The sequence below is a fragment of the Cetorhinus maximus genome, chromosome 6 (genome assembly GCF_964194155.1).
Source record: "Cetorhinus maximus chromosome 6, sCetMax3.hap1.1, whole genome shotgun sequence".
Classification (NCBI taxonomy): Eukaryota; Metazoa; Chordata; class Chondrichthyes; order Lamniformes; family Cetorhinidae; genus Cetorhinus; species Cetorhinus maximus.
Genome location: NC_135884.1, coordinates 115023090 through 115036235, shown reverse-complemented (window position 1 = coordinate 115036235; position 13146 = coordinate 115023090). Strand labels below are relative to the sequence as shown.

At 40.1% G+C, this 13146-nt stretch overlaps 1 protein-coding gene across 5 annotated transcripts in view; it reads left to right on the top strand.

Annotated features, from left to right (window-relative positions):
* The window catches only part of phkb (phosphorylase kinase, beta), a 270585-nt gene that overhangs the window by 224641 nt on the left and 32798 nt on the right, over positions 1 to 13146 (top strand). For 4 of the 5 annotated variants that reach the window (XM_078544342.1, XM_078544340.1, XM_078544343.1 and 1 more), the window contains one exon: positions 644 to 701. In XM_078544342.1, coding sequence (XP_078400468.1) covers positions 644 to 701 — 58 coding nt within the window. Of the gene's footprint in view, positions 1 to 643; positions 702 to 5990; positions 6082 to 13146 lie in introns of all 5 variants that reach the window. The other variant, XM_078544341.1, reaches the window with a different exon arrangement.

The window sequence follows — 13146 nt, the reverse complement described above, 5'->3', positions numbered from 1 at the left end:
TCTTTTGAGTTAGTTTCCTTCTCCTTGGCACATACACAGCATTGTTGTTCATTATCAAAATGATCACTTCTTTTGTTTTATTGTTGTATGATTATTCTTAAAAATAAACACAGTTATCTGTGCTTAAACTGGTTTGTAGTTTAATCAGTGTTTCTGACAATAAGTACCTGTTTTTTCCAGTACTCAGAGTTCCGATTGGGTCTCAGTGAAAGTTAGTTATTGATATCAAATTTTCACATTTGGAATAACTGTCAATACATGTGGCTATTAATAAACTGCCACGTAATCACTAGATCAACTATTTATGTTATCTGCATAAGAAATCTATTCATTCTCGGCATTTACCAAAGCATATAACTCTCTTATTCTTTATAATATCTTAATGTACTAAAAACAATTTGCTAACTTGGTTGTAAATTTAAACAGTGCAAGTTCTGATTGCATTGTGACATCTGTAAGGCCTTGCTGCACTCCAAGTTAATTTATGTGGCAATTATTTAATCCTAGATAAATTCCTGAACCATTGCACCTGAATCCTAACTTGGTGTTGCTTTCAGTAGTTCTTGATTTTATTCATTTAATTCCTCTAAGTTTTTCTGTTATATGATACTGTGTCCTATTAAAAACTATATTTTATTTTCAGGAACTGTTGTAGATCGTTTGGAAAGAATTTATCAGCGTTCAGGCAAAAAAAAACACTGGTCTGTATACTGGCCTTTATTTTGCTCTATTGTTCTATGTATTATGTCAAAGCTCATATTTGGCATTTGAGATATTTAAAATAAAAATACTTATTGCGTCATTTGAATTATGTGAACACAGATAGAAGTCAATTGGAATGACAAACCTATACTGGTTCAACCTTTTATTTAGGGCTCTATCCTCTAACCCATTTTCTTTCCCAGTATCCTTGTATAATCTCCTCTGTCAAATGCTTATCCAATTCAGTTTTAAGTTTTTGTCCCTGCACCCAGTTGTGATAAAGCTTTCAGTGTTCTAATAATACTGTAGGAAAAATGTTTTTTTGTAATCTTTCTCCTTTATTTTCCTGGTGATAACCCTGCGTGAATTTTCTGTCCCCCATTTTGTGCTTCCAACAAAACCAATTTCATTGCCTAATGGTTTCCCCTTGACTGATGTTAGACTAACTGGTCTGTAGCTACTCAGATTATTCTACTCTTTTTCTTAAACAGAGGTGTTGGCAATGGCCTAGCCCAATGGCTATATTTTCATATATTAGGCTCATTTTGGAAAAAGCTTCTGCACTCCCCTATCTTACTTCTTTTATCAGCTTAGGGTACATGTCATGTTGAGTTTTACTATTTTTTTCAAAACATTTTTTTTTCTACAGTTAGCTTCATCAATGGTTCTATATCCTCCTCCTGGCAACCTACATTCTTACTTCCACCATTATTTATAAGCACCAGTGTAATATTTCCGCCAGGCCTTAATCCTCCACAATTAGATATCCTGTATCCCAAGTGGTCTAACCTTCATAGAATCATAGGAATTTATAGCACAGAAGGAGGCCACTCAGCTCGTCATGCCAATGTTGGCTCTTTGAAAGAGCAATCATGCTTAGTCCCAAATGCCTGCTTCTTGTCCATAACCCTATAAGATTCTCATCCTCAGGTACCTGTATAATTGTTTATGGAATCAGCTTCTACCATTTTTCAGGTAGAGTGTTCCAGATCCCGAAAATTCTCTGAATGAAAAAAAAATCCTCATGCCTCTCTAGATTTTTTGTCAACAATTTTAAACCTATAACCTCTAATTATTGACCCACTCTTCAGAAGAACTGGTCTTTCTCCATTTACTGTATCAAAAGCTCTCATCATCTTGAAAACCTCTATGATGTCACATCCTAATCTCTATTCCATGGAGAACAATCATAAGTTTTCCAAATGCTCCTCAGAATTGAAGTCTGGTAGTATCTGGTAAACCTTGTTTGTACCCTTTTTAATGCCTTTACATCTTAAATGTCCTCCAAACTATCTTCCAAATTTTATAATGCTGCTTCCTACGCCCAAGGTTATTTATGAAAATTGGAAAGAGTAATAGACCCAAAACTGGCACTTGAGTAATACCACTACCCTTGTCTTTAACTATTCTTTTGCTTTTTATATGCTTATATAAACTATTGATTTTTCTTTTTATATTAACTGCTAGTTTTTTTTTACCCTCTTAGCACTTCAAATCTCCCTCTTCGCTTCCTCACTACGCTTTCCATATTCCTGATTGCCTTTAAAATATCATTCCTGCTGTGCTTATATCCAGATCATTTATGTAAATTGCACATAAGAAGCCTCAGTACAGATCACTGGTGTGCACGACTGCCCAGGTCTCAACATTCTAAAAAGACATACATTTCCACTTACTTTCTTTGCTCTAGTCATTTCTCTAGCTACGGGGCTACATGTACTTTAATACCTATACCTTAATTTTTTACACTTGCCTTATCAAAAAGTTTCAACATAAAGATAACAACTACTGCATTCTTTTTATCTATATACTAGTTTTTCTCAAAAAAATTCAGTAGACAAGCATTTCCAAATCCACATTGACATTCCCTGATTTGTTCATACTTTTCTAAATATTCATTAAGTTTATGTACAATTTGTAGATGTTTTCCCACAAATGGGATCAGACTTGCCTGTAATTTCCTGTCTATTCCTTTCCACTTTCTTGAACAACAGAATAACGTCTGTTGCCCTCCAGTCCTTCACAGTAATTCTCATTTTTAGAATTTTTGGAGAATTTTGAGGTACTTAGTATCTGAGATTGGTGACTTTTCCAATTTTACTCTCATTAACTTGTTTTTAATACAGATTACTTTTGAATACATTTTTCATCCTTAATCTTACAGTCCCACCTTCGGCTTCCTCTGTAAAAATTGAAGTAAAACATTTGTTAAACATCTTCACTTTTTCCTCAGTCTTAGTTATCAGGTGGCCTCTTTGTCTCTAAGTGGCCTCATCCCTTTAACTGTCTTCACACTCTTTGTTTATAAAATCCCTCACATTTGCTTTAACCACTTCAAAATTATCTAAGGATAGCAAATTGGGAATTAAGATGAGCTATTCTCTTAATCTTGTTAATTCCCTTTTTGATATCTTCATATAATTTTTATATTTGTCACAATTTCCCTCTGTTCCTTCTGTATTCATCCATGGAAAAAAACTATCCCCCAATTAACAATTACGCTTTCACAATCTCAACCATCTTGTCTTTGGCCCTCTGTTCACCACAACATTTCTGCAGTTACTGATTTGCTCAACTGCACCTCACCTTCACCTTTGATGTCCTGGCTCCCAGTGAAACCATTACTCTCTCTCACCGTAACCATTCCCCTAGTACGGCCCTCACCTCAGCTCCCTTAAGTCCAAGGGACGCTGCCTTGAAAGCTCATGGCAGACAACTGGTTTAGCAATCCACCACCAGATCCAGCTGGACCACTTAAAATACAATCAGGTCCTGCTTTCATCTGCCACAACTGTTCACTACTCTACGATCACCCTGGCATGCAAAGATAACCCGGCCTCTTTACTCCTTAAGCCCTTCTAAACTTTCTGCAGCCTTTAACACAGTTGGCCACACTATCTTCATCCAACACCTTTTCACTGTCAAGCTGAATGGGACTGCTCTCAACCTGGTTCTATTCTTAGCTATCTAATCGTAGCCAGAGAATTACTTATAATGGCTTGTCTTCCTGCTCCCATACCATTACCTCTGGTGTCCCCCAAGGGTCTATCCATGGCTCTGCTATTTCTCAGCAAACACTGCTCCTCGGCGACATCATTTGAAGGCAAAGCTTTAGTTTTCTTATGTACACTAAAAATGAGCATGTGCACCCAGCTCAACTCCTCCATTATTGCTAAATTATCGGACTGCTTATCCAACATCCAGTGCTGGATGAACAGAAATTTCCTCCATTTTAACGTAGGGAATACTGAAGCCATTGTTTTCAGTCCACACTTCAAACTCCATTCCCTAGCTACCAACTTCATTCCCCTCCCTGGCAACAGTCTGAGATTAAGCCAGTCTGTTTTCAACCTTGATGTCACATTTGATCCCAAGATGTGCTTCTGACCTCATATCCATGCCATCATTAAGACCGTCTATTCCCATCTCTGTAACGTCATCCAATTTATCCACTGTCTCGGCTCATCTGCTGCTGAAGCCCTCAAATACCATTGTCACCTATACACTCAACTAACCCAATGCACTCCTCGCTGGTCTCCCAAATTCTACCCTCTGTAAACTTGATGCCATCCAAAGCTCTGCAGCCTGTGTCTTAACTCACAACAAGCCCCATTAACATTATCACCCCTGTGCTTGCTGGCTCCCAGTCAAGTAACGCCTTGATTTTAAAATTCCCGCCCCAGTTTTTAAATTCCTCCGTGGTCTTGCCCCTCCCTACCCCTGTAATCTCCACCAGCCACACACCCTGTGCCCCTGTAAGCCTGGTCTCTTTTGGATCCCCAGTTTTAATTGCTTCACCATTGGTGGCTGTGCCTTCAGTTGCCTTGGCCCCAACCTCTGGAATACCGTATCTACATCTCTCCACCTCTCTACCTCACTTGCCTCCATCAAGACACTCCTTAAAATCTACCTTTTTGACCAAGCATTTGTTCATCTGATCTATTATCTCCTTATGTGGCATATGTGTCATACATGATTTTATAATGCTCCTTTGAAGCACCTAGGACATTTCATCATGTGAAAGGTGCTGTATAAATATAAGTTGTTGTACAATTCTCTTCTTATAATTATTATTATCTGCCTCTTCTAAAATTGACGTTTGTTCTATCTCTCTATTCATTCATCTCTTGCCTTTGACATTACACCTTACTCGTGGTGGTAATGTATTTCAACTTGCCCATCCCATATTTAAATATTTTCCATCCCATATTTAATTATTTCCACTGCAGGCCTTTTTTAATGAATGTTGGAACCACTTTAAAATATGATTAATTTCCTACTTCCACTTTTTTCTTTAATATAGTATTTATGTTGATTTTTTAAAACTTCTTTGTTTTAATGTTTGATGAAGACATTAGAAGTGACTACCTAGAATTACTGCCAAAACAGTTTCAGGATTCGAAAGTAAAATCGCAACTTAACTATTAATCGAGGGCTTCCGTTATGTCCTTTTACAGCTGTTAATTAAGGTCCCTTATAATTGGCAGAGTAGCCCCTTTAAGCTTGTGCCCTGGATTAGAAGTAAAATGAACCCTAGAAGGATATTTGAGACTAAATATAAGGAGATTATGGATAGATATCCTTAAGGGAAATCACTTTTTGCATACAAGTTAGGTGGAGTTTAAGAAATGTTTTGAATAGACATATGACAGGGCTGAACAAATAGCATATATGATGCCATCTGATTTAGGAATCTCAGCTTAGTAGCACTATGAAGGTTGCTGGCCAGATTTCTGCAGTTGATTATCTTCAGATCTCACCTTTGTATCTGAGGGCAAGTGGTTAATGTCGGAGAAGCATTTTTGGCCACTTCTTCCAGCTCTGTGGTGGATCTGATAGTCGATGTTGCATTTGTGTGGATGTGTTTTTAGGCAGTAAATCAATTAATATATCAGTAGTTGCCATGCCAGCTGATCTTCCGATGGGAGTAGCAGAGGTAAGTGCTGTTGGAGAGGAGTTGGACAAGCATTTGGGGAGGAAACAAGTTTTCAAATTCAGAGCAGAAATGAGTCGTATAAGTTAGTTAATTCTCAATGATCTTTTTGAGGGAGGGGAATTGATTCCCCTCCATTATGGCATATAATCAATTTTTGAACCTGTTTAGCTATGTTTTGCGTATTTGTTGTCCTTTTTACTAAAATTACTTCAGTATTTAATGACAGAAATGTTATAGTTATTACATTTAAATGGTTTGCAATATATAAAATGTAGACTTTGCTGTATGTTCAGAACTTTGACTTTCTTTATAACTCCTATGAACTTATATAATCATTATACAATATATTTAGGTTGGCTGTACGTTACAGTGCTGCATTTTTAGAGCTGGTTTCTGCCTCTAATGCCCCACATATTACCACAATGCTGGTACATGGGAAGCAGGTAATTAGGACAGCATTTGTGAGATTTGGTGCCATCTTCAGTGTGTCACAATACCACCCAGATTTATTTAATGAATGCCTTGCACTGTATAATTGTGTGCTAATGCTTTCCTAGCAACCACCAGGCATAACGTCCATTCGCTTGATTTATAAATGGTTTCTTAGTACTTTTGTGCAAGATTTGGAGCATGTGTTTGATTAATTTAACTGGACAGCTAGTTATGCTTTTGCTGAGCAACCAAAGCTTTCCATTTAATAAGTTTCTTAATTTAAATGATTATGCCAATTGCAGACTTTCTTAATTATGCTTGGGTGCATCCAGTTGTGGTTCTCATACGTTTTTGACATGCATATTTTTTGGCTGTGCTTATTAAACATTTTTCACTAGTTCTTTGTTGCATTCCATCAAATCTTGACATCTTTGTTCCATTGCATTCTCACATTTCAAGTCTCAGGATGTACATGTTGGCATTTTTTTTCTTTATTCTTTCATGGGAGGTGGGCATCGCTGGCAAGGCCAGCATTGTTGCCCATCCCTAATTGCCCTTGAACTGAGTGGCTTGTTGGGCCATTTTAAACGGCAGTTAAGAGTCAACCACATTGCTGTGGACCTAGAGTCACATGTAGGTAAGACCAGGTCAGGATGGCAGATTTCCTTCCTTAAAGGCTGTTAGTGAACTAGATGAGTTTTCACAAGAATGGTCACCAATGCTGAGACTAACTTTTAATTCCAGTCTTATCAATTCAATTTAATTCCACCAGCTGCCTTGGTGGGATTTGAAACCATGTCTCCAGAGCATGTGCCTGGACTCTCTGGATTACAAGTCCAACAATATTACCACTACGTCACTATTTCCCCTATTTCTGACACACTGCAAACTATTTGCACTTCTTCTATAGCCATTATTGTACGTAGCTCATGACAAATCACTGAAACATTTTGGATTTGACTTCCCACTAGTGTAATGTAGGATAAGTGATGAGCATCGTTGAGGTTTTGTTTTATCTCTGTACTAGTGCCAAGTTAAAACATATTTGTTCTCATCTGTATAAGATTCTGTTCACTTACCTGAGCAAAGTATGGTTCATTGCTTTTAACCTTGCTAGTGATCTTTGACTTTTTTATTGCTGTGCCCTTTCATTTAGCATTCCCGCTTTATACCTCCTACTACTGCCTCCTTCTCCTTGGAACAGGGGTGACAAATATATGTTCCGCGGAGCCATTCCATCCAGCCTCTGGCGTGGTGAGCCAAATATCCCAGGGAATATTTCTTACAGCCTGAAAGACCTGTGGCTTCAAATTTTGCATTGCCATAGTGCTGTTCCACCAATCTGTGACATCAGCAACCCCTCCACATGGCATAGAGATGCAGCCCCCAACCTCTCAGCGGGACCAGAAATGGGTCTGGCATGTGGAGGGGGGAGAAACATGGACAAGAAGAGATTGGACAGGTGAACAGAGGCTTCAGGCCAGAGTTTGGGACTTGGGGAGGTAGCCAGACTGGGACTCGGGAGGGAGGCTGACAGATTGGGCCTCCAGGAGTAGGGGTGGCAAATTGCGACGAGGAGGAGAATGCACACTGAGACTCAGGAATGGGTTGACAGATTGGGCTGAAGGGGCTGGGGAGGCGACAGTTTCAAACTCAGGATGGAGGAGCAGAAGATTGGTACTAAGGGGGACCAATTTGGACTCAGAGAGTGAGACAGACTGGGAATCGGGAGGGTGGCAGCAGATTGGGACGAATGGGGGCAGAGTGGAACAGGGAATGGAAGCAGCAGATTGGGACTTGGGGACTGACAGCAGATTAAGATGAAGGGCTGTGGTGTGGCGGATTGGGATGAGGGCGGGGCAGCAGCTTGGGGCTGGGGGGCAGGTTGGGATTCGGGGAAAAGGAGTGGCAGATTGGAACTCAGCAATGGGCTCGGGAAGGAGGTTTAAGCAATTGCGACGGGAAGAGGTGGGGCGTTTGGGGGTTAAGCAGGAGGTCTCAGAGACTGAGAAATAGGAGTGAGGATGTGGGCTCAGGGAAGAGAGGGAACTATGAAATGGGGTTGGAAAATTTTAGCTTGAGCTTCAGGAATAGTCATGGAAACTAGAGATTGGGAGTAGGGGGCAGAGGTCTGGGGAACAAAGTAAGGATTTGTCTGTGTTCAGCAATGCCTCCAGAGTTGGGACCAGCAGCAATATGGTTAGTGGCAACAGTCGTAAAAATGTGAGTGAAACATCGGGACTTTATAATGGGTAAGTAATGAAGATTGTTTTCACTGGTGGAAAATGAGAAACAGGTGATCGCGGTCACTGCAGCAAGGGTAGTTACGCTGTAGTTTTACAGCACAAGCTGAAATACATGAAGAGATCAGTTACAATAGAGCTGAGTATAGCCCATTGTAGTGCTTTGGAGTATTCCTGCTCCACACTTCTTAGTTTATGCACTATAGAACTGGATGAACTAGTTTGAGTTGCACAACATCTAGCTTTTCACACATATTACAGAAGGGTCCTGAAACAAGCACAGGATCCATCTTTACTTACTTAAATTAATCCAACATCAATTTCAAGCAGCCACCAGGTGCCCCAAAAATACTAAGGGCAAATATGTTTTCATGCAAATGCAATTTAAACTGTCACCCAGAAATTGGTATACATTGTGTCTGTTTTAATTTCTACCCCAATGTGATCAAATAACTTTTGTTGAATGTGGCCCAGAGCAAGTGCCAGCATGTCAGATCAGGACACCTCCATGAACTGAGTTTGACACCCCAGCCTTATAGGGACTACAACAGTGATCATGCCCATGTGGTCACTCACAGTCGCTCTGCGGCCCTATCTCAGCTTAAGTCGCTTTGTGGCCCGCTCTCAGCAACAGTCACCCTGTGGTCCTTTACAAGTTTCAGTCACTCTGTGGCTCTTACCCAGTTTCAGTCACTCTGTGGCTCTTACCCAGTTTCAGTCGCTCTGTGGCCCTTTCGCAATTTCAGACGCTCTGTGGCCCTTTCCCAGTTTCAGTCACTCTGTGGCCCTTTCCAAATTGCAGTTGTTCTGTGGCCACATCTCAGTAACAGTCGCTCTGTGGCCCTTTCCCAGTTTCAGAGGCTAGGAATCCTGTGGCGTGTAACTCACCCCTTGACTCCCAACAACCTGTCCACAATCTACAAGGCACAAGCCAGGAGTGTGATGGAATACTCTCCATTTTCCTGGATGAGTGCAGCTCCAACAACACTCGAGAAGCTTGAAACTATCCAGGACAGCAGACACACGGGAACACCACCACCTGGAAGATCCCCTCCAAACCACTTACCATCCTGATATGGAAATATATTGCCGTTCCTTCACTGTTGCTGGGTCAAAATCCTGAAACTCCCTTTGTGACAGCACTGTGGGCTGTGGGTGTACGTACACCACATGGACTGCAGCGGTTCATGAAGGCAGCTCACCAAGGGCAACTAGGGATGGGCAATAAATGTTGGCCTAGCCAGCGATGCCCACATCCCATGAATGAACAAATAAATTAAAAAAGGGACCAAACAGACAGTAGTGGACCAAAGGGAGAGTGAATGCATAAAAGGCCAAAGTCAGAAGAATGGAGAGCTCTGGGGATGTGGGTATAAGCATGCAAGAATGCATAGAGATGAGGAAGGGCTTGTTCATTGAGTTCTTGCTGCATGGGAGGAGACCATTCAGCCTATTAAGTCCATGCGGACCCTCTGCAGAGCGGTCCAGTCAGTCCCATTCCCCCACTCTTTCCCTGTAGCCCTGTAAGTTTATTTCCTTCAAGTTTTCCCTATCCAATTTCCTTCTGAAATCATTCATCGTCTCGCCTTCCACCAGCCTCGTCAGCAGCAATTTCCAGGTCATTATCACCCGCTGCATAAGAAAGTTCTTTCTCATTGTTACGGCACAGCGGATGGCAAATGCCGAGCTGCTCAAATCCCAAAGGGAAACTTGAAACAGTTGCCACAACTGTTTTGCAATTTGTATTTTATTTCGAGATGTGTGCCTTGAATTCAGTAGTAATAAGCCCACCCTGTCTTAGAGATTTTTACAAAACTAAGTTAAACATTTATTAATAAAAGGAAAGATTTTAAGCACATACATAGGTCTACAAATTACTTGTATAATAACTCCTAAATCCCCTAATTAGCCTGGCTCCCAGTTACGCCTGTTAAGGCAACAGTAAAAACAAATAGACTTAAACAGACCCAGGCAAAGACAACAATACCTTGGACAGTGATATTCAAAGTGAGTTTTCTTAGTTTCAGTTCCTATAGGCAGCAACTTTGTACATAGAGGCTGGAGACTTTTCACACTTGTTAGATCTTAGAATTATCTCTCCCTTACACGTAACCTCATCTCCTTTATATATGTTTCTCCCTTTTAATGCAAATTCCATTGTTCCCATATGTTTTTACAACTTTACTTTTCTCATGATATAAATCCTTTCATAGTACTAATTTTATCAGTAACCTTTGGGAAAAATAAACAAGCTGTTTGGCTTAGCTTCTTATGACTAGGTGTAACATCTTACCATCTCTTTGAAATTCAAACTAACCTAATTTTTCTGAAAATGCAAATGTTCTTCACACCTCACATTCTAAAACTTCAGCCCTGTTTATGTATTTAGCATTTCAAACCTAGCTTCCCTTTTGATAACTCAAAGCCTCCAGATCAGCTGTCTCCAATTCAATTAAGTCACACACACACACACACACACACTATCCAAACCCCAATATTAACCTAACTTTGCAATAAATCACAATAATATTGTGGAAATTATTATATTTTTATGACACTAACATCCCCCATACCTCTTGCCCAAAACCTTAAACCTCGTGTCCCCTCATCCTTGTACACCAGCTAATGGGAGCAGCATCTCTTTGTCAACCTTATCTGAACCTGTCATAATCTTGTACACCTCTATCAAATCTCTCCTCAGCTTCCTTTGCTTCAAGGGGAACAACCTAGCTTTTCCAACCTAACCTTGTAGCTAAAACCCCTCATCCCTGGAACCATTCTGGTAAATCTCCCCAGGACCCTCTCAAGGACCCTCACATCATTCCTAAAGTATGATGATGTCATGAATAGATTTAAATACAAAGATTAGAATTTTAAATTGGATGTGTTGGTGACCAGAGACATTGTAGGTTGTATGTACATGAATGATGCATGAGTGGTACTTTGTGCAGAATAGGATACAGTTAGCAAAGCTTTAGATGAACTGAAGTCTATGGAGCATGGCAACTTGGAGACCATCCAAGAAATCATCGGGATGGTTGAGTCTGAAGGTGTCAAAGGCATGGGTTTGGGCATTAACTGTCTGAGGTTGGGACAGAGGCAGGATATAATAGGGCGGGGGGGGCTCCAAAAATAATTTCTGAGCAACTAGGATGTATAGAATAGTGGAAGCAGGAAGGTTACAGAGGAAATGTAGACAATGTTGGAGGTTGCATTTAGCTTCCCCACAATCCTACTATCACTTTTGGAATTTTTATTTTGTACTGTACTGAGAGTTAGGAATTAACAGCTGCTAAGGAGAAACTGAGATTAATGGCAGTTCTTCTCATGCAGTTTGTGTATCATAGTATATTCTTACAATGAAATGTGGGTCATGAACTAAATTTAGCTACTGAAGAAGACTTCAGCTTTTGTAATAAAAATGTACTAAAATTTTTTTCTTGTGACAGTTAGTGGAAGAATCGCTGCAGGTGTACCAGGATTATTGACATTTTCTCCTTCCAAATGGAAGAATGGTACATCCCATTTGATGATGGCTTACATGTTAACCCCACTGCTGCTGTACAGCTGGGTATTTAGTCAAGGCAATAAGGGTTCCAATAAAGCTTTTCCTTTTAATGAGGAAGGTGTCCATGCTGCCCAGCTCACCTTGAGTCTTGACATGCTGGGCAGAATTTTTGTTAATTTCTTTGGTATTTCCAGCACAATTAACCCAAAATTGGCCAAATTGTATTTCCTCAATCTTTGGCTCTGGTTTAAAAAAATCTTACAGGAAGCCAGACCTAACACAAAACTGGCCATGACCCAAATCAAATTAATCATCATGGCAAATTCCTGCTAATTACACCAATTTGTGGACTTTTGGGGATACCCTTAAAATTAAGCTGTTTTGTTTAAGGACAAGGGCATTTGTAAGCATATTTTAAAATTAAAAGTATTTAATTTACTAAAAAAACGAATTCACATTACTCCAATGAAACTAATAAATGATTCTGTACAGTTTTTTAAAGTTGTTTTCAGTTATTTAAAATCGGGCTGCTTACAGGTGGTGGACAAGATGCTTCTTTAAAAAGCTTATTTTTTAATAATAAACCCATTTTCAACTGCATTAATAAAACTGCACCAGATTATGACTCTTAAATATATCAAGGATGGTAAAAATAAATAAATCTTGTTCCAAAGCATTGGATTCCAATTGTACTGGCTCACGGGCAATTTTACATTTTTGATTATGTAAATAAGTTTGAGCGGAAACTTGCATTCTAACTTCATTCCAGAAAACTAGCATAATTTTGAACACAGTTTACCCCTGCATTGACGAATGCCCCATCTACCCCATTGAACGCAAATGTTGTAACTTTAAAGCATCCAAAAAACATGGCATGGTAATTTGATTGGGCCCGTTTTCTGGCCTGAAATGGGCAACATGCTCTAGAAGCCAGTAACCTGATCTCACCCAACATATCATCAGCTTCATCAGCATATTGTCACTGAGCTGTGGTTCTAAGAGGACCAAGTTAAGCCGGCTCTTCCCCATCTGCGATACCCTGGTAGGTCCTAGGAAGTTGGGGAGGTGACCGAAAGGAATGAGGCAATGGGGAACAATCAAGTGAGAGCCAGCAACTGTCTTCAGGACTGTTGTGAGCCAAGACAAGCGCTCCTGCACCTGTCGACTCCACATTCAAATAAGTGTTTTTTAAGATGCACTTACTTGTTTGGTGGCACCTCCAGTAGTCCCTCCTAGGATTTTCACCCTGAAAGCAGCAGATTACATGCAGGACAATCTGGTTTCAGAATGGTGGCCTCAAACAAGTATTAGGTCATCTGCTCATA